The 21,491-nt window shown below is 38.8% G+C and overlaps 1 protein-coding gene across 1 annotated transcript; it reads right to left on the reverse strand.

The window, feature by feature from the left end:
• Positions 1–6,367: 6,367 nt before the first annotated feature.
• On the reverse strand, positions 6,368–20,664 carry ABHD10 (abhydrolase domain containing 10, depalmitoylase). Its single transcript, XM_065876772.1, has 5 exons — positions 20,524–20,664; positions 18,022–18,205; positions 12,366–12,477; positions 11,821–11,958; positions 6,368–7,168 (listed from the first exon to the last, which is right to left on the reverse strand). Exons 1-5 carry the CDS (start codon positions 20,654–20,656, stop codon positions 6,824–6,826), a joined length of 912 nt encoding a protein of 303 aa, XP_065732844.1. The 5' UTR covers positions 20,657–20,664; the 3' UTR covers positions 6,368–6,823.
• Between the last annotated feature and the right edge of the window lie 827 nt (positions 20,665–21,491).

Consider the following 21,491-nt stretch of genomic DNA (forward strand, 5'->3'; position numbering starts at 1 on the left):
GGGATAGTGATCTTTGTCGCTGTGGGAAATTGATTAGAAGCTATGCGGGAAATGACCTCAAACAATTCATGTATTGAGAAAAATCTCCTGCCAGCTGGGGCCTGGACTCTTGAAAATTTAATTACTTAGTAGATATGTGGGTGGTTTGCTTGAGAAAAGACTTAGTGGTCAGTAGTTGAAGGCATAGGAGAGAGAGCTCTGTGAAAACCGGTTGTGAGAGAATCAGAGCTTTGAGGAGAGCAGTAGGTTTAGAAAAAGGCATGACAAGGGCTGACGGATGCAGGTCTGGATGCTGCATGGAATCGTCAGTTGAAGGAGCTTTAAAGGCAGCAGAGCTGGCTCCAGAGACTTGGAGCTCAGGGGCAGAGTTCAGAGCAGGGAAGTTGTCAGCAGAATTTTGGAAGTCACTCAGTTGCATCTTGGTGGCAGCAATAAGGTCAGTTACAACCCGGGACTAAGGAAACAGAAGCCCAAACAGGAAGCACGTTATTTCCTCTGTGGCTGGAATTGCTCTAAGGAAGATGTTGGTTTGTTAAAAAAAAAAACAAAACAAAAAAAACGGAAACAATTCTAAAAGATGTACATTTGCTTTTTTTTTTTTCAGACTCTGTTTTGCAGATCTTTTGTACTCGAAGATTTTTTTGCCATTGTAACAAAATATGTGGGGCACTTTAAATGAATGATTGAAATCATGGTTCTGGAGAGGATACAATGGCAAAGAGGAGAGTCCAAGCAAGGCCTAGAAGGTTAGAAGTGTCCAGAAATCCATAGGAAATCATTAAAGAAAAACCACTTGATCCCCTGGGTGGTGACAGTGGAAACTGGCTCAAACGTCTGTTTACTGAGTGCTTATAAATATTATAATTTTTTCAACAACTTTTTAAAAGGGTCTATGTATCTGAGATTTACAAAGAAATGAATGAGATATGGCAACGTGGTCTACCAGCAACATTAAACTTGTAAACCATAAATGCCAACTAGGTGTCATGCTAAAAATATGCACAGGGTACTCAGGTACATTTATATCTGGAGGAAGAGGGTAGGAAATTAGCGAAAATATTTATGAATGGGATGACTTTAAGTCTCAAAAGAGACTTAGGTGTTTTAAAAACTTAGGTGTTTGCCTAGTGAATGGGATGAGGCAGGAGGGATTGGGAACGTTGCTAGCAAAGGCAGCTTATTTAAGAAGGTGAACATGTTCTAATATCAACAAAGCATAGGGTTAAAGGGAAGAGACACAGAAATAAAGTTGGAATGTCAGGCAGTCTCCAGATTACAAAGTAGAGTGCTTGCAAATGTCCATGGTTAACTTTTCAGGAATTTTGAAAGCCAGTTGTTAAACTCAGCCGCTGTAACCACTTAAATTATGTAAGCTTACACGTAAATATGTTATATTAAAAGCAAAGTTTAAATACTCAAAATGGATCACTTCCTAATTTATTTTGCTACATTTTACTATTACTTATGTTTTCGAGGATATTTATGCTTATTGCCTCTATATGGGGTATATACTATGTAACAGTCTGGTACTGGCCATGCCTTCCCAGCTTCCTTTTATTCAATGACGTCCCAGTGGTAGCTTTAAACCAGCTATGACAAGAGTATAGCTGGTTGTTGGCAAATGCTGCAAATCGGGGGTCCCCTTCCCACTCAGCTAGTTGTTGAATATTTACTGGCCTTGCCACTGGGCTTATGTATCACGCAAATGAGCTTGAGTGTTTTCATAGAGAAAAAGAACCATCAGATCTGATTTAGGTGCAGGAAAAGGAGAGGGTCAGAATGACCCAAGGGTTTGATTTGTATAACAGGGGTCATGGTTACACCAATTATTGTAAGGGGACCATAAGTGGGGAGGTACATTAAGGGGGAAGATAATAGCGTTTGGACTTACTGCATTTGGGAGGGCCACCGCAATCCATCCCGGTCATTCAGTTTTATGCATCTGGAGCTAAAGAGAAAAATCTGGAATGAAGGAAAGTACTTGAATCATCTGTGTGCAGAGAGCAGTTAAAACCAGGAACCTGCGTGAAGTTGCTCAAGGTGAATAAGTAAGTTGCATGAGAAGAGTGCCAAGGTCAGAACAGAAGGGAATATTAACAATACAAAGTGCGTAAGGAGATGGTGTGACATGGTCAGGGACACCTGGGGTTAAAGAGTGGCAGAACGAAGCTCCTGATCTCAATGGTCCTTTGAGAGAGGGAGGTTGGCATATAAACGGAGAATTTCCATGTAGTAAGTTCTATCAAAAAGGCCTCAGCGGAGTGCTGTTCATGAGAGAGCACAGAGGACCCATCATTAAAATTCTTGGACACAGAGATGAGGATGAGGCAGGAAAGGCTTCAGTGAGAAGCTGAGATTTGAGCTTCTTTTCGAGTAGAAGTTTATCTGTCAGTAAAAATCTGCAAGCTCAAGAAAATAAAGAGGACAGTTTCTTCAAAAGACAAATTTCGTTTAAAAAAATTACCTACATTTTTCTAGGTATGTTCTCTAAATGTACCAAAGCATCGTATTTTTTCATTAAACCAAGTTATGCATATTACATGATTGTGTTTCTAAACTAAAAAGTGACTTTAGGTCTGTAATGAAAGGGGATCTTAAAAAGGTATATTGGGACTTCCCTGGTGGTGCAGTGGTTAGGAATCCGCCTGCCGATGCAGGGGACACAGGTTTGAGCCCTGGTCCCGGTAGATCCCACATACTGCGGAGCAACTAAGCCTGTGCGCCACAACTACTGAGCCTACGCTCTAGAGCCCGTGCTCCGCAACAAGAGAAGCCACCGCAATGAGAAGCCTGCGCACCGCAACGAAGAGTAGCCCCTGCTCGCCGCAACTAGAGAGAAAGACCGCGCGCAGCAACGGAGACCCAAAACAGTCAAAAATAAATAAATACATACATTTACATTAAAAAAACAAGTTGGAAAATCTTACTGCTTCTTTCCTTTAAAAAAAAAAGGTATATATAAATTCCACCGGTCTTCTTTCTTCCTTCAGAAAATGAGTTCCTTAGTTTTTTTTAACAGTTTAAAATGTAATGAGAAGTCGACATATCCCCTTTGGGCACTGCCTTGGGAATGGTTATGTCGCAAGTAATGTTCTCTTTGCTCTGTATCTCTGTGCTTTATAAAATTCAGCCTTGCCCAAAGCTCCTTTCCTTTTCTCCTCCTCACAGACCTTTCTATTGGCTGCTCAGAGAACAGCCTACCGTGTAGATTTGTGTCTGGAAGGACCCGTAAGCTCAACAGATGCCGCAAAAGCAAATGTATTCTGTGGTCTCATTAGCCTTCCTCTCCATTGGCATTGGCCTTATCCCCTTCCACTGCATGCACTGAGATTGTTTAGAGGGGTCATGTCGCTGCTTTTAAATCAGTGCAGGGCTTCCAGAGGATAGGCACTGACGGCCTGCTGGCTGTTCAAGCATTTACCATGTCACTGAATACAAGGCATGGAGTGGTTTTAGAAAAAAAAAAAAAAAAGAGCTTTGGGAGAAAAATAGAAAAGCACACTAAAGGAATTAACAATGTACTAGAATACACTAAATCCCACTGCTTCAAACTCATTTGGTATTTATGATGCTAACCTCTGCAAAGCTAGATTAAATTTTAAGACAGCTTTTCATGCCTTTAGATAGTCAAGTTTCCTCCCCCTCCCTTTTCCTAGCCATTGATGGATACCATACAGCTAACATTCCAATTTGGGATCTTGAGGTTAGGAAGTTCCAATCCAGTTCAGTTTCAGAAGACCTACTCACTTCCTTGCCTCCACTTTCCTTCCTAAATCCCCAAGAATTGTGCCCTCCAATTTCTCACTGGACTGTGTTTTGTGCATATAAAAGTACAAGTGAAATGGTAGTGACTCCTATGTGTCATTGTTCTAAACGTGTTGTGCTCAACCCTTACACTTTATTAAGTAGGTTTATATTATGACATTTTACAGATGAGGAAACCTCAGGGAGGTTAAGTAAATGGCTCAGTCACAGGGCTAGTAAATGGTGAGCCAGGACTTAAACCCAAGTTCTAGAGTCTGTCTTTAACCACTATATGTACTGCCTCTACAGAAATACTATGTATCTCCAATCATATTTATCACATTTTATTATAATTATGTTTAACCCTAGAAAGCTCTAAAGGGCAGGGCCCTTTCCTCATCTTTCTAATCCTCATGCCTAGCAGTGTCTGGGCAGCTTAGGCCCCGGAAGAGGCACCCTGCCATCCTCTAATAACCCACTCTTGCACCAGGCAGTGTGGCACACTGATGGTTCATGTATTTTTGGTTTGTAAATGATTTTTGTTTGGTATGAAAGATACCTCCTAGACTATATTGTATTGCCCTGTAGGGTATTAATCTGCTTTGTATCTGTGTCGGGGTCCCCAAGACCACCCCCAGGTTTGACAATTTTTTAGGAGGACTCACAGCTATGATTTATTACAGTGAAAAGATACAAAACAAAATCAGGAAAGGAAAAAGGCACACAAAGTGAAGTCTGGGGAAACTAGGCATGAGCTTCTAAGAATCCTCTCCTGGTACAGTCACATAAGTTGAGCTTAATTCCCCCAGCAAGGCATTGTGACAGCACATGTGAAATGTCCACCAGGGAAGCTTGTCAGAGACTCAGTGCCCAGTGTTTATTGGGAGCTGGCCACTTGGGTAGCCTCTGCTTGGCACCTACCAAAATTCCAGACTCATAGGAGAGCATTTGTCCAGCACAAACCACATTGTTTGTACAGACAATTTAGGCACAGTGAGCCACTTTGATCAGTTCTGGAATTGTTGCAGGAAGGCAGACCCCCTGCAGGGCCCGAGAGTGGGCTCTTGACTAGCACTCGGAAATGAATTGTCCGAGGAGACACACGTGCTGAAAAAGCAAGAGACTTTATTGGAAAGGGGCACCTGGGTGGAGAGCAGGAGGGTAAGGGAACCCAGGAGGACTGCTCTGCCACGTGGCTCGCAGTCATAGGTTTTTTTTGTTTTTGTTTTTTTTGCGGTACGTGGGCCTCCCATGTTGTGGCCTCTCCCGTTGCAGAGCAGAGGCTCCGGACGCGCAGGCTCAAGGGCCATGGCTCGCGGGCCTAGCCGCTCCACGGCATGTGGGATCTTCCCGGACTGGGGCACGAACCCGTGTCCCCTGCAACGGCAGGCGGACTCTCAACCACTGCGCCACCAGGGAAGCCCCATAGGTTTTACTGTGATGGGATTAGTTTCCGGGTTGCCTCTGGCCAATCATTCTGACTCAGGGTCCTTCCTGGTGGCACATGCACCTCTCAGCCAAGATGGATTTCAGCGTGAGGGTTTCTGGGAGGTAGGCAGGACATATCACCTCCTCCCTCCTCCTTTCGGCCCATCCCGAATTTTCCTGGTTAGTTTTCGGTGGCAGCACCTTGTTCTTTATTGGGACCTCCTGTTGTGAGACAACTCAGGCAAGTGGTTATCATTGTGTCTGGCCAAGGCTGGCGGTTTTGATCAACAGTTCCCTAACAGAATGCTGGGACACTCCTAAAATCCAAGTTCCCAGATGCTAGCCAAGGGCGAACTTTGTAAGCAGGTCTCTCTGAGGAGAAGCAGTCATCTGCTATGTTAACTCTTTTCAGCACGGGAATTTTATCCCAACATTCTTCAGAACCTATAAATGTTTCTTCAATTGTCCTTTGAACCAGGTTTGCCATTTGCTGGTTCTCTTATTAATGAGTTAAAGAAATTTTTGACACATGCAAGCTAAATAAAGTCCAGTCACACTGAAAAGCTAAAAGATACCAATTCAATATCAAGGTTGATTACTGCACAAGCTTATTTTAGTTATTAAAAAAAGGACTTTGGGGCTTCCCTGGTGGCGCAGTGGTTGGGAGTCCGCCTGCTGATGCAGGGGACGCGGGTTCGTGCCCCGGTCCGGGAGGATTCCACATGCCGCGGAGCGGCTGGGCCCGTGGGCCATGGCCGCTGAGCCTGCGTGTCCGGAGCCTGTGCTCCGCAACGGGAGAGGCCTATGTACCGCAAAAAAAAAAAAAAAAAAAAAAAAAAAAGAACTTTGTAGTTCCCTTTCATATTTTCTTACTATCTCTACATTTTAGAAAGCCCTCTGATTTAGATGGCAATCACTTGGCTATTTGTACTTAAGCCACATATTAATAAAACAGGAATGTTTCTGCAGGTAGGTGATAATATATAGATTCATTTCTTCTTTGGAATATGAAAATATTACATCATCGCTTAAGATGAAATTCCCCCAGTTAACTATAAGACATATAAGCCAAAATTTAAAATGATATATATCCTTTATATATCTGTAAAGTTTTGAACCCTTAAAAAAGAATAACCTTGATTTTAAGTTCAAATATAACATGCAGAATATAATACATAAAGTAATAGCTTTATTTTGAACTTTATTATGCTTCAGTCATTTCTCTAGTCATTTTAGATTTATTTCAATAAACATTTTCCTATATCTTGTAAACTGCATTTTAAAATCAGAAATAATTTTGCAAATCTCCATATACAATGATACCAAACAAAAAACAAAAAAATCAACTTTTATTAGCAATTCTGGCACAGTTAACATAAGCATTAGAAGGTAAACACCTCGTGAATAAAAAAATAGGAAATATTTTAATGAAAAAAATCAAGGATTGAAGGAAGGAGAACATTTTTCAAACAGAAGCTGGTACTTTCTTCACAATCTGAATCACTTGTGCAAATACACCATTAAATACTCACATGATACCTACAAAGTAGAGATAAGAGAAACAAACCTTCTAAATTTCAGGGTCCTTCATCTGTTATCCAGCTTCCATCTTCTGGATCCATTACTTTACATTCCAACTAAAACTGTGATTCTACTTAACTACAGTTGAAAGCTTATCAATTAAGTCATCAATAGTGTAAACCAGCAGCTGAATGTCTGCTTTTTCCTTCATTCGGTGATCACTATTCTTTCGGAGGATGACATCTACATCTGTGCTGACTACTCGGTCAGCAACCTGCATGGACGTATGCCATGGTACAATGTCATCCTTCATGCCGTGGAGCAATCTTATAGGGCAGTTCACAGGAATAGGACTATGTAACAAGCAGTAGTGCTCTGCTTCTTTAATGACACTGTACTGAATGCGATAAAATCCTTCTTCACTGTATTTTGATGGCATGGACCACACACCTTTCATCTCTATTTCCTTTTTTGCCTATTGGGAAAAATGAGGAAAACAAAAGTATTTATGCAACATTAACACATACAATAGTCTTAAACAATTCAAGAAAAGCAGTCTTTGAAGAAGGGGAAAACAGATAAAAATATAATGATGATAATTATCAGTAATTAATTACTATGTGCAAGGAGCTGTGACAAGTATTTTCCACATAGTATCTCATACGATCCTGATACTATCTGTTCTTATTTCATTTTTACAAAAGAGGATATTAAAGTTAGAGTAATACATATGTTTAAAGTTGAAAGGTAGTTAACTGCTGTAACTAGGATTCAAACAGATTTAACTAACTTTAACGTGTAACGTCTTAAAAATCAGGTATTGCTTCATTCCAACTTGAAAGGGAAAATGAAGGGGAGAAAAGTACAATAATTTCTTGGAATCAGTACAGGTGGCATTCATATTACATAAAATCAAATCTTAGGAATAAAAATTGTTTACATTTAAAAATCATGAAACTAAAAGTGCATATACGAGAAGTTACTAAAATGGGGATGGGGTGGGAGGAGAAGAATAAAGCATAGTGCTAAAAAAGAAAAATAAGACAGTGGTTATTCTGGGGCAACCATACACACCCAATTTTATCCTGAATATAAAAAAAATGTAGTTTTTGCCTTTTAGAGTTCTATGGAATGAGAAAAAATTTGTTTGTTGTTGTGGATGACAAAGAAGTCTTCCAAATACTTCCTGAAAACTGAGCATCGTATCATTTCTATCCTTAAAATAAAACGCTGGGTATTCTTTGATTCTTGAAGAATTTCTATTTTTTAGATTATAATTTGTCTTAAACAATTTTTCTAGTTAAAGTAACATATACTTATTATAGAAACGTGGAAAATATAAAAAGGGACTTCCCTGGTGGTGCAGTGGTTAAGAATCCACCTGCCAATGCAGGGGACACGGGTTCAAGCCCTGGTCCAGGAAGATCTCACATGCCGCGGAGAAACTAATCCCGTGTGCCACAACTACTGAGCCTATGCTCTAGAGCCCATGAGCCACAACTACTGAGCCCTCGTGCCACAACTACTGAAGCCCGCATGCCTAGAGCCTCTGCTCCGCAACAAGAGAAGCCACGGCAATGAGAAGCACACACGCCGCAAGAAGAGTAGTCCCCACTCGCCGCAATTAGAGAAAGCTCACACGAGACCCAACGCAGTCAAAAATAAATTAAATAAATAAAAGACAAAACAGGGCCTCCTTGGTGGCGCAGTGGTTAAGAATCTGCCTGCCAGTTCAGGAGACACCGGTTCGAGCCCTGGTCCGGGAAGATCCCACGTGCCGCGGAGCAACTAAGCCCGTGCGCCCTAGAGCCCGTGCTCCGCAATGAGAAGCCACAACAATGAGAAGCCTACACACTGCAGGGAAGAGCAGACCCCGTTCGCCTCAACTAGAGAAAGCCGGTACACAGCAATGAAGACCCAACGCAGCCAAAAATAAATAAATAAATAAATTTATTAAAAACAAAACCAAAAAACTCTACCTTTTTTAAAAAAAAAAAGCATAAAAATAAATAAATCACCATAATCCTATTTCGTGGATATAACAACCATTATTATTCTGGCTTATTTCCTTCCAGTATTTTTCTACATGTGTTTGGTTTTTATATATACAGTATGTAAAACACTTAGCTATTACAATTCATATATAGTTTTCAGCGCTGGTTTATGTATTCAATATATATATTTCTGGGATTTAAAAGATTCTATTAAAAGTTTTTAAAGGCTGCATAATTGTCCACTATAATGCATCTAAGATAATTAACTTGACCATTCCCACACTGCTGAATACTTTTTGAACATCTTTGAACATAAAGGTTTATATGCATATAATAAATTCTTTGGAAAGATTATCACAACTTGAACTAGTAAATCAAGATGTAAATAGCTTTAAGCCTCTTGCAACCATATAATATGAAGGGCATTTCTGTCTATAAAAACAGATGGACATCTTATCAAAAATAAAGAAAAATATAAGGAAAGAAAAGCTACATACAATATATTTCAAAAATTTTGTATTTACATTTTCAATGAAAACATTATGATTTTTCCACATTTAAAATTGTTGACTTATTACAAAGAGGCAAAAATGAATTTAAACAGTAAAATATGTATGACATAATCTGTGTACTTAGGAATTTTAATGTCTTTTATAAAATTCCAAAGAGATTTGATTCAGTGAAAAAGCTGTATATCTGAAACCTAGACTTCTAAATATCTATATCCAAATGATTTAAAATTAGTGGAAGTCTAAAAAACTATAAAATATATGAACCTATATTAGTATCATGGGGTACTTTGCATTAAAGCAACATATGAATCAAATATTTAAAGTAAAAATGATATTCAGTTACCTTCAAGCTACTCATGACTGTTCCTGAATTGGTAATTTCAGTAATAAGAACTTAGTCTCATTGATTATTAGATGAAGTGGGAACTATGTTAATTACTGAGACATAATTAATAATAGTTTCATTTTAAGCATCATTGCCCACCCCAACTAGCTCTGTTATCTGCTATTGAGTTGAATGAATATTGTCCATTTGAAGAACAAACTTAACTTTACAAAATCTTATATGTCTCAAAGCCTCACAAAGTACAGAAATAGCAAAAACAGTATTAATCAGAGAAAATGTACAATATACATAATTTCTACACCAAGAAGAAACTAACAAGGCAATGTGGCTGTGAAGCTTAGACTCCAACAGCTGTGCAACCTGCCTGACGCCCTCTACTGTCCAAAGAAGCAGACAATGATTAGAGTTAGTTAAGAGGTAAGTCAAGTTCCTACATAAAGAGTAATGCTGGGTCTTAACATTCCCAGGGCTAAAGAAGATAGTAAAAACCTCCACCTCCATTCCCTTGACACTGCTAGTACTGGCTGCCTATGTGGAGAAGAAGAGATAGTGGTCCTAGGGTCCCTGCTCTTTCTTTACACATGCTTTTAAGTTAATAAGGGTCAACATGTTTCTGTTTAAGAATTTTTGCTGGTCTGATTTAGGATTAGCAAAGATATACCCTGATTTGCAGGCTATAGATCTTCTCAGTCACTTACAGGGTATCTACCATATCTTCCCTCTGAGTGATGGATACACACACATAAAAATAAATGTACACAGATCTTGTCATTTACCAATAACCTCCCAAAATTGTTTAATCAATTCTTTTCCAGTAGGCCATCTTCTTGAAATAATTTCTTACCATGAGAAGCGCTGCATTATTGAGTTAGAGAACAGAGTAAGGGGTCCAAGGTTTACATGCAGAAGGATACAATGGCAGGAAAATTTAGCAGCATGAGGACATGGAGCAACCACGTATAAGAAACAATCAAGAAAGTGAAAACAATTCAGAAATAGGAGGTAAGTGCAAAGAAGATCAGCTTTGTAATTTTAGCTCTGATAGGAAATCATATGAAGAACCTGACTATGCAGACAACGCCATTCTTAAGGAAATGGAAAGAACAATGTGAACTAAGAATAAACTTAGAACAGAGAGTACATGGCACTGAATTCAATGCAGAACTTGAGGCAAATTCAATGACATTCTACCATTCGACACCACACAGGCTTTTTTTCTTCTTTTGCTTTTCCTCCCCCTCCTGCTCCCCCACTCTGTAGAGCAGTGGTTCTCACACTTCACCTGCGGGCTTGGTTAAAACAGATTACTGGGCCCTACTCCCAGTTTCTGATTCAGCTGGTCTTGGTGAAGCTCAAGAATATCCATTTCTACAAGTTCTCAGGTGATGCTGTTGCTGCTGGCCTCGGGCCTACACTTTCTGAACCACTGCTCCGGACTGTTTTCTTTCTGCTAGGGTCTTAGTCCCACAAGTGAAATTTAGAGCCCTAGGAAACATATGCCCAAGGAGAACTTAATTGATTGCAAAACAAAAAAACAACACACACAAAAATAAACAGGTATTACCCACCATTTTTTTTATCCTTGCAGACAACTGAAGTGCTTAAACGTATGTCCAATAACAAAGTATAATAAACGAATTCCCTTCCCAATTATTCCAGAAACCTTATTTCTATCATGAGTTACTGAAGAACATGCTAATGGTGAAAAGCACCTTCTTTTTTTAAAGGTGAGAATTAGGAGTAGAAAAAGAATGCTAATTTAGTGTCTAGGCCAGGAATGGCAAGTCTCATCTCCTGTGTATGACTGACAGTGTGTGCTCAGAGAACTCTTCTGAGAGTGGATCTGAGGCTTTCAGGCTAAAAAAAAAAAAAAAAGTTTCATAATTGATTAGCTGTCTTAACATGGTCATAGAATAGGTATTATTTCCCAGAAGCCACAAAATAAGACTAAGAGATCCAAAAAGAGATCACGATGTATGATCCAAATAAACAAACATGGTTAATAAAATGTTGCTAAAACAAGAAATTTAAAGTGTGATTTCATTCATGTGGCTCAAATATTTGGCAAAATGATTTGAAGTGACTGTGAAAAAAAAGAAAACCTTAAACAGGAGACCAAATAGTTAAAGAAGGCAAAGAAATGGTATACAAAAAGGCAGTTAAGACAAAAGATGAGCCAGTGTAACAAGTCAAAGGACAGATGACACATGAACAAAATTCAAAGAGGGAGCAAAAGAACGACAGGAGGGATACACGGAGGTTGCCTGGGACTTACCTCAACAGGAAGCTGATTAAACTGTGTCACTAGGCTATCCACAGCTGTTGCTACGCCAATAAGAGCTACAACCTTTTGTGGCCGTGCGATTGCAGCATGAAGCATAAGCCATCCACCGAGGCTAGATCCAACTAGTATCTAAACATAAAAACATGTAGTTTTAAAGAGGAATTTCTTTTTCTTTTCTGTAAGGAAGTGAATAATTTCATAGAATGTATATACTTTCTTTCTCTACATTCATTGGCTCCCAGACTTCTAATATTTGGCACAAAGTAAAATTAAGATTATGATTACTTTTTGTTAAAGTATTAGGTCTATAATAGAGAATAAACTAGACAAATAAAATTTGTAAAATGAAAAGTAAAATGCTACCTTCGTTTTATGAGAAAGTGAAAATAATAGAACTGATTGATTTGATATTGAAATATAAAAATGGATTGTTAAGACATTTAAAATATTAAATAAATTTTCACATCTAAAGAAACAGCTCAAATGTCATGAGGTTGCAGTCAACAATTATCATCATATTTAACAAAAATAGTCACCTGTGGTCCTTCAGCTAAGTCATCAATTATAGAAAGAACATCTTTTCTCCATTTTCCCACTGTGCATTCTTCTAAGTTACCATCTGAATTTCCAACTCCTGAGTAATCAAACCTGGAAAAAGAGAAAACATATCTATATTTAGATATCTATGTATTTGCTTCTCTCTTTTTTAAGGAAGACAGCACATTGATCATTATTATAATGTCTAAAATATATTAAAGTAAAACAGTGAAGTCAATATGTATTTCAGCAAATCCTACTGTCTTAACCTTCAAAGATCTCCCATAGCCACTTACTTTCTCACCTCCTCCACTGCTGCCAGCCTGGTCCAAATCACTATCCTCTCTTGACTGAACTAATGCAACAGTCTCCTAGTAGATCTCCATTTTCATTTTTCACTCTCAGAGTCTATTCCCCACACAGTAGTCAGTGATCCTTTTAAAACAAAAATCATGTCTTGCACAAACCCTCCAAAGGCTTTGTATAATCTTCAAGTAAAATCCAAAGTCCTTACCATCCTCTAGCCCCTAACTACCTCTCTGATCTCATTGCTTACTGTTCTCTCTCCCTCCCAGTTGTATGCTTACTTTCCTTTTTGAAGTTAATGGAATATACCACCCACATTCCTGCCTCAGGAGTTTTACAACAGCTTCTCCTTCCACATGGACTACTCTACTCCAGATATCCACTCAGATTGCTCCCTCACTTCATTTAGGCCTTTGGCTCAAATGTTACATCTCCGTAAGTCTTCTCTGACCATTCAAACTAAAGTTGTGCTTCTTTCAGCATTCTCTAGTTCCTTACCCTGCTTTATTCTCTTTATAGCAAATATTGCTACCTGACAATACACATATTTGATTATTGGTTTGTGGTCTATCTCCCACACTAGAATGGAAGCTCCATATGGGCAGATTGTTTTGTTCACACTGCTTTCCCAGTGCCTAGATCAGTCCCTTGCACATGGTAAGTGCTAACTGTTATGTTTACTCAATTAGTAGAAGGAAAAGAGAAGTCCAGAATCAAATTCATCATCACTAGCTCCTCCTCTTGGTTTTCTTTCCTTCCAACTTCCTAGTTCTCCAGGCTCAAAGTCTGTTTGATCTGTGAACTTTACCTCTCCTTCAAGGTCTCAATTCAATAAATCATGAAGTATCACACCACTCCTGCAGACTGCCCTAAACCCTAGTCATACTGAACTACTCCCAATTCCTGGATAAGCCCTTTCCTAACTTTGAGACTTTGCATGCTGTTCCACTGCCTAAAAAGCCTTCCTTCCCCAAACTCCTAGTCATCCTTTAAGTCATGTCACCTCCTTTGAGGAACTTTCTTTGACAGAATGTGTCGTTTAGTAGTAGTAGGTCACTTTCTTTGTACCCAATTAACACTTTATTTTTTTTTTTTAATGTGGTACGCGGGCCTCTCACTGTTGTGGCCTCTCCCGTTGTGGAGCACAGGCTCCGGATGCGCAGGCTCAGCGGCCACGGCTCACAGGCCCAGCCTCTCCACGGCACGTGGGATATTCCCGGACTGGGGCACGAACCCGTGTCTCCTGCATCGGCAGGCGGACTCTCAACCACTGCGCCACCAGGGAAGCCCCCAATTAACACTTTTCATATTGCGTGTTGTAATCAAGTTTTAAATATATGTCTCTGACTAGAATGTCAGTTCTTCAAGGGCAGACTGTTTTATTTCAAGTTTGTTTTTCCGCAGGGTATAGAACACTGCCTGCCCTGTACTATCCTCACTCTCTCATTTTTTCTCACATGCACCCCTTTCTCCTCAGCTTGGTAAGACTGGTGTCTTGGTGCAGGTCTTTCTCATCTTAAACCTACCCTATCACAGCAGCCTCATCACTGTGTCATTCTTTCTCCAAATGGACCTACTTTATACTGTCAGGTTTTGTGTGACACATTGTATTGCTATGACATTAATTTCAATGGCTTCCTGTGATATATAACATAAAAATTTAGTGCTTTAGCCTGTTTTTAAAGAACATATTTTAGTCATCTCAGATTGAACTTTTATTTCTTCTGATGAAACTACTGCTTTAGTCAAACTGATCAACTTGTTGTTCCTAAAAAAGACTACGTTTTCTGTCTCTCTTTTACGCTTCACCCATTTCCTTCAAGTGGAATATCTTCTCCCATCACCTTCATTACTAATATCCCCTCTCAGAGCTTAGTCCAAATGAAATTTTGCTGGAAAGACTTCCCAGACAAGCTGAAAAAAAAAAGAAACCTCTACCTAATGAAACTTGGATAGAATTCACTTTTATTAGTCACAATCATTTTATTATATCCTGCTCTATAAGACAGCTTATGTATTTGTGTCTCATCATTCCTATGAGACTGTAAAAATCCTAGAGGGGAACTACCATCATCTTATTTTTGTTTCTGCATTCTCCATAGTGGCTAGCATGTGAACCTCACACACTGAGTACTATAATATATATTAAATGAATAGAAGTAGAACGTAAAAGTATAAAGAACTATTTTATTTAAATTTAAAGTTTTCAGTATTTTTCTGATTCTTAAAATCTGGTGAAAACTATTAAATCCTAATGTTTTTCATGTACTTGAAGAATATATATGTGATATATAGTGTATACTTATTTTCTTAGAGATAAGGGATTAAAAAGTAATGGAGGGACTTCCCTGGTGGTGCAGTGATTGGGAGTCCGCCTGCCAATGCAGGGTACACAGGTTCAATCCCTGATCTGGGAAGATCCCACATGGCACAGAGCAACTAAGCTCGCGTGCCACAACTGCTGAGTCTGCACTCTAGAGCCCACGAGCCACAACTACTGAGCCCGCATGCCACAACTACTGAAGCCCGTGCACCTAGAGCCCATGCTCCACAAGAGAAAACACCACAATGAGAAGCCTGCCAATCGCAACAAGGAGTGGCCCCCGCTCGCCACAACTAGAGAGCCCATGTGCAGCAATGAGGACCCAATGCAGTCACAAATAAATAAATAAAATAAAATTTAAAAATAAGTAAATAAAAGTGATGGAGAAAGAAATTAAAATTAGGTATGAAGTGAAGTGGTTTTGGATCCTAGGGAAATAGCGTAACAAGGCAGCTACTGAAGTCTAAATCTCGGTTATTATTTCTCCTCAATCCAGGGGATATAGAAGACAGATCAGGGAGAAGAGGGGATAAAGACACCAACTATTTCTCCTTTAGCCCCCTCCGTGGGCAATCACACATCTCTACTTGCTGTATTTTGTTTACAGTTGCCTTACAACTACATGGTGAAAATGCAAAACAGATGTAGAGGGCCTTCAAAAAGGAAAATATAAACATTCAGTGATACTAATAGGTGACAATATAGTTCATTCTTGCTGAACCCTAACCAAGTGACAAAGATAATTAAAAAACATTCAGCAGTTTAAAACTTTTAAACACAGTAATGCAATTCTGTCTTAGCAGCCCCAATACTCTGGAACATATTCCCAAATCTAAAATTTTAAATTTTATTAGAAATAATTATGAGAGAAGACCAGCTCTAAAACCATGTGCTCCTGAGCTCCGACTCAATCTTATTTTAGGCATGGTGGCAGGATATTAAAAAACCATTTACACAGAACCATATGTACTATTCCTTGTGTAATATACAGAACTAACCATTTCCTCATTCAAGATCTAAGTTTCACAGACAAAATCACAACAAAGGTAAACTGAGAAATTGGGAGTATAAATAGAAGATAAAATCTCTTATAACAAGTTAAAATGCAATCAGTAGCTAATAGTGATTAGATTGCGATGAAAGCAAATAAAAAGGAACCTGATCAAATTAAAAATTGTAACGAAGGGCTATACTTTATAAAGTTTTATAAAGATGCACTTCGGCTACATTTTAATACAGTATCACATAATTGTCTGTATACATTATAATTTCATCCTCATTACTTAATATACCTTTAAAAAGAAAATTTATTTCATATGCATCCAAAATGCAGAAAACTCCCTTATATGTCCTGTAGGGAGCTAGGAACTGGTTATAGCTCTCATAGTCTCAATTTAAATTCGAGAACTGATAAAATGGGGATTTCTTGAGTCAAATTCTTTTGGGGACAAAGAAGGAGAATGGTGGCAAGTTTTCTGATATCATCATGCTTTGCTCAGGGTAGTCCTCCCCTTCCTGGATAGCTCTTCCTTCTTACCCAAATCCTAACTATTTTTCAGTGTTCCTTTATAAAGTTTTTTCTATCTACTTCGACTCCTAGTTTTCTCTCACCTTATACAATTTAGTATCCGGCTCTTTGACATAATCACATTTTGATGAATATTTCTGTCTAATTTCCCATATGTATTTTATCTTGCATTTCCCCACCCTGATTAAAAGAGCCTTACAGGCAACGACCATGTTTTATAATTCTTTGTATATTTCACAGCACCAGTATAGTGCTGGAAAGTCTACCTGTAAAAAATACTCCAGAGTTCTGATCATGAAAATGAAATAATTCAGTTAATTTGATAACAGGACTAAGACAAAATTCATACAACTGACATAATTTTTGCTAACATATTGAATAGATAAAAGTCTTATTTTTAATTCTAAAAGTTAAAAAATTTTTTATTTCTAATTATTTTTTATTTTATTTCTAAAAGCTGTATTTTCTAGACCTATTGAGTGAATGTTAGTGAAACTCTTCTAAAAACTAGATAAATAGATTTTTAGGTTGCTAGTGCTAGAAAAGAATTCAGAAATTATCTTTCGTCCTATCTCCTCCTTTTTATGATGAAGAAAATAGGTCCAGCATTTATTAACTGACTCATCTTGTCAGTTATTGCTAGCATTAATTCTACAGCCCATGTTTCCTGAATTCCAGGCCAGTGTTCTTTTTACTAAACCATACTATCTCTTCTGGCAAATCAGGCACTAAATAAATGATTGTTATAAGTAAACAAATCTAATAACAATGTAAACACATGATTTTAGTAAAATAATTATCAGTATGAAATATTAGGAACTGTGAAATCAAGTGGTAAACAACACATATCCTTATTTATGCTTATACATATTCAGGCTACAGAAGTGAAAGAAAAGAAACTCAGTGGAAATGCGAATTATACAATATTAATTTTACAATACTTTTAAACACATATATTATTTTAAACTACATATTTTAAAAGGAAATAAACAGTGGTCAAATAAATGTCCTTAAGTCCCCAAAGGAAAACCACAATTTAATTACGAGATTACAAGAAAGCCAATTAGTATACTGGTTTGTTGTCATGTTAGAATATTGTTTCTAAAGAGCTAAGTTACCACTAGTTTTTTTCTGCCACCATTGTCGGTGTGGCACAAAGACCTTTATTTATTTATTTTTGTTTTTTGTTTTGTTTTGGCAGCGTGGCTTGTGGGATCTTAGTTCCCAGACCATGGATTGAAACTGGGCCCTCAGCAGTAAGAGCTAGGAGTCCTATCCACTGGACTGACAAGGAATTCCCCACAAAGACCTATAAAAAAGGCCTTTTAAAGGCTGCACTTTACAAGAACCCTAAATCACAAGATGAAAGTTTACAGACCATTAAAATAAATTAATCCATAAAAATGCTGACATTTGTTCCAGTTGGTTAGAGCAGAAGTAATTCTCTACTGCCATAGTAAATGGTAGTAATATTTTCTCTAAAATGTGTTGTTCCTACCTTATATAGGCGTGACCTAGAGATTTGCAAAACTCCTCAATCGCCAATGCTTTTGTACCATTCATATTAGACATATAGCCAGGGATGAAGATAATTCCTGGACTTTTGCCTTTTAGCCTCTTATAAGCCAGGTTTGGAAGGTCTGGTCGACTAAGGAAAGAGATTGATGTCTTTTGTCTGCAAGCTAAACAAAATACACAAAACATAGTTTGCAAACACAGTTTTTTGAAAACCATACATATTTTTAATCTTAACTTTCTTAACTCATCAAATTGATGTCAAATACTATTTCCATTTAATAGAAAAAAATACAGATGTGAAGTATTAAAGTCACAAGTCTGTGCATGTTATCTTTTAAAATCATGTCACAATCGGTGTCTTCTCTGAGCAAGGTCCAATCAGGATTCTTCCAAAATACATAATGAGAAGGAAATTTGAAGGCAACAAAAGACAGAGAGACTTGTCAAAAATGTTTTTCTGTTGCTGCTATATCATCTGTCCCAAATAGTATCAATCAACATTAAGATTTACCTACACTAGTTTTAACCCTTTCTTGTGAGATTTGTCTTCTTTAAATTTTTTTTTAATGTTTAAGGGATTTCACATCCTCTACTTTTTAGTGGGAAGGGGGAGAAACAAGTTTGGTCTGCCCTTGGGAAGTTGTTTCAAAGGTAGAGGTGCTGTGCCCCTTTTATTACTGATTCCCTCTCCACCCATAAAATCATGGGCCATGGTAACAGCCAATCGTGATTCCATATCTGCTGAGGCAGGTTCAATGAGCAGTTTCTTTACAAGTAACCTTGAATAAATGCATGATAATACCATTTTTGGAAAAAGATTTCTCATAGGACTCCCAATCACTGTGTTTTATTTGTTGGCCTGGTTTTCTGTGAATGGTACACACAAATCTTAGTTCAAGTACAAAGGCACAATGGGTAAACCTTACAAGATTGTTCCATTTCATTATTTTTAAAGTTCCTTCCCTACTGTAAAATCAATACTTGCTCTTAAAAAATGTAAAGACATTAAAAAAAAAAAAGTCATTTATAATCCCACTTTCTTCCTCCAAAGAAACTAGGCTTGTGTACTCCCTTAACAGTCTTTTTCTGGACCAACGGAATCTCTTTTTTATTACATGAAACCTTTCTCTACTTTATTGTGGCTAATTAAAACTTCTCAGTCTCTTCCATGTAAGCTAATAAAGTTTTCCTCATTTTGGATTTGAGAAGTTGATTTTTTAAAAAACTGAATTGAAGCCCTTAAAGCTATCCCTTTTATATGTAATCCTGTTTCAGAGTTTCAATGTATAGTGAAATATGCCAAATTTAAAACTTTTAGTGAAAAACAAGGCTAGTAGGAGCCAGTTATGTTGGTTGACAGATTGCAGCAGCAAAAATGTTCATTTCCCATTTCCTTAGCACTCCAAAATTCCTTCATATCCTCTCTTCGATATTACTTTCCAACAGGAAATTCTCCATGAGATAATTACAACTTGTTTAATCTTGGTGAGTTATAAGTGGCCAGGTTCTTAACATTATATCCGTGAATGATCTTCGTACTGTAAGGATTAGCTCAAAGCCTGGGGCATAAGTGTTCAATGAATGTTTACTAAATAGTAAAAGAGTGTCATATTCTAGTTAATGTAATGACATACTATACTTTGCTAGAAAAACATATATAACAGCCTTTTGGTTGTGTACAATTAAATGTAAGTTAAACTGATAATATGCTTAAAATTTTTAACTCAAAGGGTATTTGCCATGACAATTCCCATTCCAAGCACTATGCATCCGACAGCTGTCTGGCAAGGGTGTGAACACAACAAAACAAAAAAATAAAAAGACATAATTCAGAAAGACAGACTACATATATGGGGGTTGGGAGTGGAGGTAGGGTGGGACAGAGAAGAATCAAGCACAAGGAACGGAAATATTCAGGGGCTCTAATTTTTCGTCCAAATTCTAGTTTCCTTTGTAGAGTAATGACTACGGTTTTTACTGGGCTGCGATCATGGAAAAAAAAAACAAAACAAAAAACTAGAAATTAGGCTTGATGACGGCGTTTATACTTTTCCAAAGAAAATGTTCATACTTTAAAATCGCTCAAGTCAAGGGAGGGCAGGTCTAAGCATCTTAACAGTCACGATCTGTAAACCCTTTAGAACTAGCAGAGAAGAGCAAAAGCAACTAATAATCAAACGCATTAAATGAACATCTGAATGTTTCCTAATGTTGGCGCTTAACAAAGGGGAGGCGGGCAGAGAGGATCCTTAGACTGCAGAGCGTAAAGCCACCAACGGCCCGGGCTGTCCAGAATACCCCAGGGTCCGGCAGAGCTCTCCTCACAGCCTTCACCAGAATTGTCGAAAGTGCCTAGAACTGGGGTACTGAGAACCGCGGAAGGGCATTTCTGAACGGGGCGCCAAAAACGCATGGCACAGGAACTGCCGGAATCCGGGATGTTCGAAAGTACGCGTCCTACTCCAGCCTTTCGGACACTGACCTGGGAGCCACCGTGGCGCCCGCTCGGCCTTCGGTGCAAGTAACGTGCTGAGCCCACGGTGGAAGCCGAAGGAGACGGCCATCCAGCCCCACCTGCGACAAGGTACCCAAGAGGTCAGACCCACCCTCGCCATCTTCCCAACGGCCCCTGCGCCCCGCGCCGACCTACAGAGACACGCACAGCGCCCAGAAACTGAGCTTGCGCATGCGCCGCCCTCTGGAGGACGCAACTTTAGGTAAACAGCGCCTGTCCGAGTTTCGACCCCCGGAGAGCGCACATGCGCGGAGCGTCGTCGCTCGTCCCAGCCTTTCGCTGTTGGGCTGTTCTGTCGGGGAGGTGCGGTCTGTGAGTTTAGGATGTTTTGAGCGCCATCTGTAGGCTGCTTTCTCGGTGGGTAGATACCCCAGGACTGGAAGCGAGGAGAGGAACCCCACCCATCGTTCCCAGATAGGAAACCATCTCATCATCCCGATGACAGTAGGGAGCTGAAACATAAAGTGCTAGGCTTGCTGCGTTACAAGTAGTTCTCACCCCCTGACAGTTTTGACCTGTACCGGAAATGGTTTGAAGATCTGACCTTAATCCTGCTTGTATAAACGCCTGGAGTGGAATCGAACATTCGCCGCTCATTCGCCCTTTTTCAGTTTCTTTTAGCTCTTTGTATGCCTGACTGTTGAAATACTCTGACCCCTGTCTCATACTATACGCAAAAATAAATTCCAGTAGATAAACAGTCTCAACAGAAGAATAAAACCGGAATAGTTCTGTTCACCCTGCTCCTAGAAATGATAAGAATAAATATATAATTCCAATAAAATTGGCCAACAGCTGTGATAGGCAGTTCATATATGTAAACATCATGATCAACCTCACTAACTGAAAAATTGGAATTAAAAAAATAACCCATGCCATTTTTCCTATCCATCAGATTGGCAAAAGTTAAAAAGAACAACTATTGTTCTTTTTAA

The sequence above is a fragment of the Phocoena phocoena genome, chromosome 4, assembly GCF_963924675.1.
Source record: "Phocoena phocoena chromosome 4, mPhoPho1.1, whole genome shotgun sequence".
NCBI lineage: Eukaryota > Metazoa > Chordata > Mammalia > Artiodactyla > Phocoenidae > Phocoena > Phocoena phocoena.

Excerpts from the sequence above, each read along its gene's own strand:
- ABHD10 (XM_065876772.1), bottom strand. The coding sequence starts at position 20,656 with ATGGCGAGGGTGGGTCTGACCTCTTGGGTACCTTGTCGCAGGTGGGGC. Across the intron at positions 12,478-18,021 it reads CTAGGTCACGCCTATATAAG|GTTTGATTACTCAGGAGTTG; the intron begins GTAGGAACAACA and ends CTCTTTTTCCAG. Across the intron at positions 11,959-12,365 it reads ACTTAGCTGAAGGACCACAG|ATACTAGTTGGATCTAGCCT; the intron begins GTGACTATTTTT and ends TTTTATGTTTAG.